The following is an 8,938-nucleotide window of genomic DNA, read 5'->3' as shown; positions in this document are numbered from 1 at the left end:
AAAAAAAAAAAAATACATTCTGGGAAAAAAAAAAAAAAAAAAAAAATCGAAAATTTTCACATAGGCCGTTCTTCTTGGGAACGATTCAAATAGAGAAATGAAGTTTAATTTAAAAAAAAAAAAAAAAAAAAAAATACAAAAAAAAAATAATACAAAATTGCAAAAATTAAACTTTTAAATTTTAATCAATGTGCAATCATTGAAATAATGAATAGGTGTACCTATAATAATAGTTACAAAATATTGTATTTTGAATTTTACAGATGTCTATCTAATTTAAACTAAGCTCTAATCCTAATCTATCTATCAATCATCAATTCAGTAGGTAGGTATAATAATTATGTAGAATAGTAAATAGCTACCTAAACAGGTACCTACACTACTATCATTGTAGATTGCCACTCTGATTTACCTACCTAGGTAGGTATAAATGGGTTCCTATTTTTAAAAATGTTAAATTAATCAAAGAAAATATTCACCTATGCCAGAAAAACATTGAAATAAAGCTCGCTCAATTGAATTAGGATATCCGCTTTGTGTAGGAAGTCTTATTTGAACAATAAAAGTATACGTTGGTAAATAAATAGGTGAATGCTGTTTCTTTGTGTTGATAGATACGTATACGTATAAGAACGTCTTTATCAGATTATCACAACATCTCGGGATCTAGAAGTCGTAGAAGAAAAAGAAAAATTCTGTGGGTCCTCATTTTTCCTGCTCTATGACTTTAAAACACCACCCAAGGAAGCGCAACTGATCTATTGAGTAGCCACATCTGCCACATACTTTAATTGAGTAGCGACCAGAGGCGACATTAGTAAAAGAGGTTACACCTGTTACCAGTATGGTACTTACCTTTGAAGGAGGCAGCTCTATGGCACAAAGCGTCAGATAACTCCATGATTTTCACCTGTAGAGGGTCGAACACCTGTACTGTCCAGGGCTGTTTGGTGATGGGCTGCTTTTTCTGGGTGACTGTGACGGTGTGAGTTCCCACCATGACGGGACGGTATTTGGCGCGGTACAAGCCGGTTTCGAGCTTGTCCAGAGTGATGGGAACTTTCTTCTTATCCGGACCTGGGGATGACGAAATATGTAAAAGATTACTTTTTTTTGGCATTGGTGGCATTGGTAAAACGGCCTTAAGGCCTAACCATACAGAGATAAAAGAGACAGCAATGTTTGAAGGAGAAGAGTGAAAAAGAACAAAAATGGGGTGCTTATTGCACCCCATTCCTACTGGACTCCGCACACAGGAATTTTGTTAAAAACATGCCCCATTCCAATGTAATGTAAACATAATGTAATGTAACAGAGAGGTTGATCTAGAAGTCGTAGAAGAAAAAGAAAAATTCCGTTGGTCCTCATTTTTCCTGCTCTATGACTTTGAAACATCACCCAAGTAAGCGCGGGCACTTGTGATTTCCATGAAAGTTGTAAAGCAGCGTCCACATAAATTTTTCCCCCACTAAAGCCCTTAAGAGAGGATCCCAGCTTGAGAGTCCATTGTGTGTCATACTAAAATTTTCTTTGATTTTCAAACCAAATTCTTATTTTTCGTCAGCGTGCTCTCTGGTACTTGGCCTGGCGCACCACCGAGGCTATACCACATGGTCAACACTTCCCATTGTTTTGTCATCCCCGAAGGTTTTTTTCGTTCGAACAAAGATTACAAAGAAGCATTAAATATCACAACAAACATATCTACTTAGGAACTTGGGAAGATAACCTATAGGCATGTGTGATTTCACAGCGATTCCATTTAATTTAGATTAAAATTCGACACCTTAGGAGAAATATTCCATTATCCAAAACTTAGCCTTGAGTTACAATTTACTTGGAATATTTACCTAGTCTTTTTCCCCCATTGAAATATAGCTATTATTGGTACCTAAATAGTTTTCTTTTTTCAAGATTTTCAGCTTGAGGTTCTCATCACTTATCTCGCTAAGCCTTAAGTTACAATTTGCTTTGGTCTTATTTCAAGATTTTCTTCAGCTCCAGGTTCTTATCTGAGTGTAAGAACCTAAGATTCTTAGAATGAAAGAGCCTTGGAAGTCTTGGATTCTTGGAAAAATCAATATTCTTTTTTTGGACCGGGGTAGAAGAAAAAGAAAAATTCTGTGGGTCCTCATTTTTCCTGCTCTATGACTTTAAAACACCACCCAAGTAAGCGCAACTGATCTATTGGTTAGTTCGAACCCGGGGGTAAAAGGACTTTTTAGTATATTCTATTCGAGCAGGATAAACAATGTATATTCTGTTCATTAGGTTTGGAATGACAAGGGAGGTACAGTGTTCCCTGACTTCTCTCATCCCGATGCTACAGAATATTGGCTCCGTCAACTACAGTACTTGTATGCTCAGTTTGAGTTCGACGGACTTTGGATTGATATGAATGAACCGAGTAACTTTGTGGACGGAACTCTACAAGGTACATTTTCTAAGAGGTTTAAGAGAGGGACTTGGACAACTTTGAAAAAGGAAACAACAATAATTGAAAAAAAAAAAGAAAAAAAAGAAGAGGAAGAAGAAGAAGAAGAAGAAGAAGAAGAAGATATGTATATTTTTTCAGGAGGTTCGATAGAGGGAACTGTAACTGCTAAAGTCTTAATGAAGAGAGGACAGGGTAGGAGAAAGCCAGCCGTTCCGAGAACAAACCTTGTCTGTTTAGGATAAAATCCGCCTCCGGTGATAATCGAACCCGCGATTTTGCTCTTACAAGGCTGGCAATGACAATGTTTAAAAAACAATTTAGTCAAGAAAAGAACATTGCAATAATAGACACATGAGTGGAAGGCAACCACTAGGCGAGGTTAACGCCGGAGGCGTTCTCTACCACCTAACCCTTAGAGCTCCATTATTTGGCCAATTTCTCAAATAAATGAGAATAAAATTTCATACCTCGGCTGGGACTGAACTCACGCCCTCCTGATTACCAGACGAGCGTCTTGACCACCACACCATCGAGGCAGGACAATTGAAAGATATTTTTCGAAATTAATTCCTTTAAGTATGTGATTTCTCAGTTTCTTTGAGCCTTAAGACACCATGACATGGTATCTTAATGCTAAAAGAAACTGAGAAATCACATTGATCTCAGGTACCACAAGCTTTGTACAAAACAATAGGTACAACTCCCTTATATTTCTGTACTTATAGGATGTCCCACAAACTCGACGTACGAGTTTCCCCCGTACACACCACACGTACAGGGTGGCTCACTCAATCATCGGACACTCTGTATGGAAAGTCGTCACTGGGGCGGAGAGTTGCATTACAATCTGCACACCATGTATGGAACTATGGAAACTTTGGCTACGAGCTTGTGAGTATTATACTGGAGGTCCCGGGTTCGGTTCCCGGAGTGGGCTCGGTTTTTAGTCCGTCCTTCCTTTATTATTACAATAGTAATAAAAAGGTATAAGGGACGGACTATTGTATTCGCTTCGGTGTCGGTCTGTTTGTCAGTCTGTCCGTCAGTCTGTCCCCATAGAAGGACTTATCCAAACCTGGTCGACCTATATTATATCAAATTAAAGGTCTTTTTACCAGGATCACGAAAATGGTGGTGCAAATTTTGTCCAGAAAACCATAAAGCCAAAAAACCAAAAAAACTGGTTTTTGCGGGATTTTTTTCACATTTTCTCACACAAATGAGCTCTGATCTCGAAATTTGTCGCGACGAATGAGTTCTGATCTTGAAATTTGTCGCGACGACCTATGAACTCAAAGCGAGAAAGTTTTAGATAACACTTCAGTCGTACAAATTTCTTGACCCCGCCGGGAATCGAACCCGGGTCTCCCGCGTGCAAGGCGAGCGCAGTGACCACTATGCCATGGGAGCTGACCAACCAAACTATTCTCTCCCTATCTCTTCCCTCAGGATCAAGATCCAGCAGTTTTCAGTTCAGATATCGTCACCTCTATAGTGACAGCTTACAGGGTCCGCTATTCGCTGCTCCCCTATTTGTACTCTCTGTTCTACCGTGCCACTCTGTATGGGGAAACAGTAGCTCGACCCCTACTGTTCGAGTACCCTGGGGATCACAACACTTACTCCATTAGCACTCAGTTCATGTGGGGCCCGGGTTTGCTCATATCACCCGTCCTGGAGAAGGTGAGTGATAGATAATCCCTTGGATCAATCTAAACTTTGAAAGGCATTATTTTTTAAATATTCTTAAAATTAATGAACATTTTAAATATTATCTTTTGCTTTGTACTATTCTTCATATTATTCTTGTTCAATATTGTTAAAATAAAGTACTTGAAAAAGAAAAAAAAAAAAAAAAATCATAATGTAGTTTGACCGCTTTTTGGCGGGTTTCGACAGCTTTTTGGCGGTTTTCAGCTATACTGACTAAACGGTTAGAGATATTGTAAATGTTACAACCTTACAACAGAACACCCAAATAAGCACCATTCAATAGGATAAGGAAAGTCGTGTGATGTTCACACCATATTTTTATACAAATCTTGTAGATTCTTTATACAATTTTTTGTAGACTCTTTATATTTTCTTTCTTTTCCTTAGGATCAAACGTTTACCGAGACCTATCTACCTCGGGGTTACTGGTATGGTTACTATACTCTGCTTAGGATCAATAGTACGGGAGAATCCTACTCTATCCCGGCACCTAAATCAACCATACCATTGTTCATACGAGGAGGCCACGTACTACCCGCCCAGACTCCAGATGTTACAACCACACTCAGGTAATGGAAAGTCACAACAGTGGAAAGGTGTGTCCAAACATAGTCGTTCGACGAGTTAAATCTATGTTGTCGAGGCAGTGTGGACGGTTCAGTCGACGGCCGGTCGACTATGTGTGGACACCTTTATAGTCCGTTTTCTATAAAGGTTCCTTTGCCAGCCTAGTTAGCTTGAAGGGAAGCACATTTGCGTTGTAAGCGCTATAGGTCAGCTCCCATGGCGTAGTGGTCACTGCACTCGCCTTGCACGCGGGAGACCTGGGTTCAATTCCCGGCGGGGTCAAGAAATTTGTATCATGCAAATGATTGATCCCGTGACTGGCTGTTGCGGGGCCCACTCAGCCTCGTGAGGAAAATGAGTAGCTATGACATGTAAATGCGCATAGCGACCGGTGCCAGCATGGTAGGTAAACTTTGGTTGTTAGGATTATTGAGATACTTATTGGGAAAATCCTACAATGCTGCAGTGAGCACCAAAGTTGTGACATAATAACACAAAAAGTACATAGGTACTGATTTTCTCTAATCACTACGGGCTAAAAAATTCCCGGAGGGACGGACCCTGCTTGTTTTTTTTTATTTTTTTACAAGGAAATTGGAACGACATCGAGAGGGAGCAGAGATACAATGATCGAAATTGGCGGAGAGGCTTCGTACATCGACCCGTCCCATGATGGAACGATTATGGATTGATTGATTGAGTGTTTTACGACAGTTTTTATTTCGTAGAAATTAATCAACTGCTACATTAGACTCGTGTGGTCTGTGTCGTAGCATGTCCATCCCGTAGTATGTCCTCATCAGATGGGCGAGAAGAGACAAAATACTTCCCATTTAGGTGCTGGGTCAACACGAGAACACCAGAAAGTAACCCGCTGAAATGTTTATTATCGAAGAACGAGTACAAATGTTTGTCGATGGTGGGCATCGAACCCGGGACCTTCTGCATGGCAAACAAGGGCGTTACTACTGGGCTAACCGTAGATATTTTCCCCGTTTATTTTCCATTTTTACTTTCCTTATCCTATAGGAAGGAAAGTAATGTAATCGGGTAAAATTTTCGATGGTCAGGTTTTAGTGCCAAAACACGTTTTGAGGTCCCTAGAGCCTAAATCCAAAGTTTCAGCCATTGGTCCGTGTGTGTGTCCGTCTGTCCGTGTGTCTGTCTGTAAACAAAATATCTCGAGAACGGTAAAAGCTAGAGACTTGAAAATTGGTATGTAGCTGTCAAATGTGACAAGGATGCGACACGAAACTTTTGGTTAAAGGAAATTCGTGTGATGTTCACACCAGATTTTCGATGGTTAGGTTGCTAATTTGTAAATAGATAGTAAAGGGAAACCGTTCATGTATTGTACTTAAATAAATAACAGTGCCCCCCATGTTTCTTCCTTCCATTTCAGCGCCTTGAAAGAGATCCACAATGCTAGATCCATAGTAATCAGTCGATCTACATATACAGGCCAAGGCAAATACGGGGGACATTGGACAGGAGACGTGTTTTCTACTTACGATGACATGAAACATTCGGTAGCAGGTAGGTGACTCACAGTGCAGAGGTTGAGGGTTCACTATAGATCTATAGTAATCAGCTAATCAGTAGGTATACATACGTTCACGTGACGTGAGGGCAGTGTGTCCAACTTAAAGGTCGCCCCAGGTAACAAGCTTACCTTACAGGCTAAGCGAATAGCGCTTGGTTGGTAGCGCGTCTGCCTTGTAAGCGTTAGGCCGCCGGTTCGATTCCCGCCTTGTCCTAAACAGTTAATGTTCGTTCTCGGAACGGCTGGCTGTCTCCTATCCTGTCTTCCTTCTCTCTTCGCTTTCGGGTATCCTTAGCACTTACAGTTCCTTTTATGATTTTTACTCTCTATTACCTACTACAGTTACAGTGAAGCTATACTAGTAATGAGAAAGTATTGCAAGCGGTCCATTGATTTTTACTCTCTATTACCTACTACAGTTACAGTGAAGCTATACTAGTAATGAGAAAGTATTGCAAGCGGTCCATTTTTTTTTTTTAATCCCGTGAAAATAACTGGCTTTTTCCTCTTCTCTTGACAGATATCATGAGTTTCAGTATGTTCGGTATTCCTATGGTAGGAGCAGACATATGTGGATTCAATGGAGATACGACTCCTGATTTGTGTCAGCGATGGTCGCAGTTGGGGGCTTTCTATCCGTTCTCGAGAAACCACAACGAAGATGAAGCCAAGGTAAGTAGTACTGGCCTAGCGATCGGAAGGTCCTGGGTTCGAGAACCAAGGGAGAAAAATATAACCGCAACACGGTGCTCTAAACGGAGCGGAAATCATAAAATCTAATATCAATCTTGACTTGGCGGGCGGAGCACTGCCGCGCTCCTTAATCCATAGACTTTAGCCAGTCTAATTAGCTTGGTTGGTAGCGCGTCTGCCTTGTAACCGCTAGACCGCGGGCCGTGTGTTCAATTCCGGTCCTGGGCGGAGTTTGTCCTGAACGGATAATGTTCGTTCTCGGAACTTCTGGATTTCCCCCCATCCTGTCTTCCTTCTCTCTTCGCTTTCGGGACGATAAGACCTTAGCAGTTAGAGTTGCCTCGATCTTCTTCCGAGCCTTTTCCTATTTAAATAGGGTCGGCGTTTCTTGTTAGTCTTTTCCAGGCAGCCCCTGTTTTGTACCTCATATCCTGATAAATTTTTCTCACCTCAGTTTTTAGTGCCAAAACACGTTTTGAGGTCCCTAGAGCCTAAATCCAAAGTTTCAGCCATTGGTCCGTGTGTGTGTCCGTCTGTCCGTGTGTCTGTCTGTAAACAAAATATCTCGAGAACGGTAAAAGCTAGAGACTTGAAAATTGGTATGTAGCTGTCAAATGTGACAAGGATGCGACACGAAACTTTTGGTTAAAGGAAATTCGTGTGATGTTCACACCAGATTTTCGATGGTTAGGTTGCTAATTTGTAAATAGATAGTAAAGGGAAACCGTTCATGTATTGTACTTAAATAAATAACAGTGCCCCCCATGTTTCTTCCTTCCATTTCAGCGCCTTGAAAGAGATCCACAATGCTAGATCCATAGTAATCAGTCGATCTACATATAAAGTAGGGGAAGTGGAATGAAAAACACGCGTCGGGTTCGCATCGCACCCACGTCGGAATGAAAAACAGACCTTTTAGCAGCCAACACAAAACGTTTGGTTAAAATAGGTGCTGCGGTTGGCGGTATTTTGACCGCTTACGGCTACTTTCCCTGTCGCGTATAATATCTCTAGTAGCGCGGTCAAACTTTCTTGACTTGGCGGGGCGGAGCGCTACCGCGCTCCTTTAGCGCTCCTTAATACTAATAGTATTATTATTGGAGCTGATTCTTACCAATATTCTTCATTCTTCTTCTTCTTCTTTCTAGCCTTTTCCTATTTAAATAGGGCCGGCATGTTTTGTCAGTCCCTTCCAGACAGCCCTATTGTGTACCTGTACCTCATGTCCTGTTAAATTTTTATCCTGATCAAGTCTTGATTCACACAATCCTTCCACCTTTTCTTTGGCCTACCTCGCCCTTTTCTCCCCCCCCCTTCCATTTTTTTTTTTTTTTCACTGCGGTCAAGATTTAGGTTTCGTAATCCGGGATCAATGGTTCAACAGCAAGGTAAATTGACACATTGGCATGCTACGACACAGACCACAAGCGTCCAATGTAGCAGTTGTTTCATCGCTACGAAATAAAAACGACGGTGAAACACTCATCTTTAAAAACTATGTAGGAGTGATGGAAAATTATTATTTTCTTTAGAAGAGCTAATGTAGAAGGGAGGTCCCACATTGACGTCTTTTTTTTATATCAGTACTTTTTTGTGGAGGGTAACTCTTGACGTTAATTTTTTAACACGAAGTGTTTTTTTGGGGGGATATCACTATTTTTTGCTGTAAGTACTTACCCATCTAGGTTCATAGACATTTAGAAAAATAAATGAACCTAATTTTTAAATAGGTACCCACGTAGTTGCTTCAGAAGTAAGCATATTCAGTATTTAGGTAGGTACCTATGTATCAACTCAGATTTCAGTGTCTATAATAGGTTGATAATAAATATAATTCATGAAGCGGTCAAACTTTCTAGACTTGGCGGGGCGGAGCGCTACCGCGCTCCTTAATAGGTAGTTAATATTACATGATATGTATATCAAAGTTTTGACTCACTTGGGAATTGAACCAGTATATTCCTCTTTCAAAGGCGATTTCAATT

General features: G+C 40.7%; 1 protein-coding gene across 1 annotated transcript; it reads left to right on the top strand.

Moving 5' to 3' along the window:
• Window positions 1-3,886: 3,886 nt before the first annotated feature.
• On the top strand, window positions 3,887-4,723 carry LOC103513602 (lysosomal alpha-glucosidase; the record flags this gene model as incomplete). Its single annotated transcript, XM_026826754.1, is given in 2 exon segments — window positions 3,887-4,120; window positions 4,538-4,723. Coding segments are annotated over 2 exon segments (420 nt in total), but the record flags the coding sequence as incomplete, so codon positions are not given.
• Window positions 4,724-8,938: the final 4,215 nt, after the last annotated feature.

This window comes from Diaphorina citri, unplaced genomic scaffold (genome assembly GCF_000475195.1).
Source record: "Diaphorina citri unplaced genomic scaffold, Diaci psyllid genome assembly version 1.1 scaffold994, whole genome shotgun sequence".
Taxonomy (NCBI): Eukaryota; Metazoa; Arthropoda; class Insecta; order Hemiptera; family Psyllidae; genus Diaphorina; species Diaphorina citri.
Note: the sequence above shows the minus strand (reverse complement) of the source record. Positions and strands in the feature narration are given on the sequence as shown.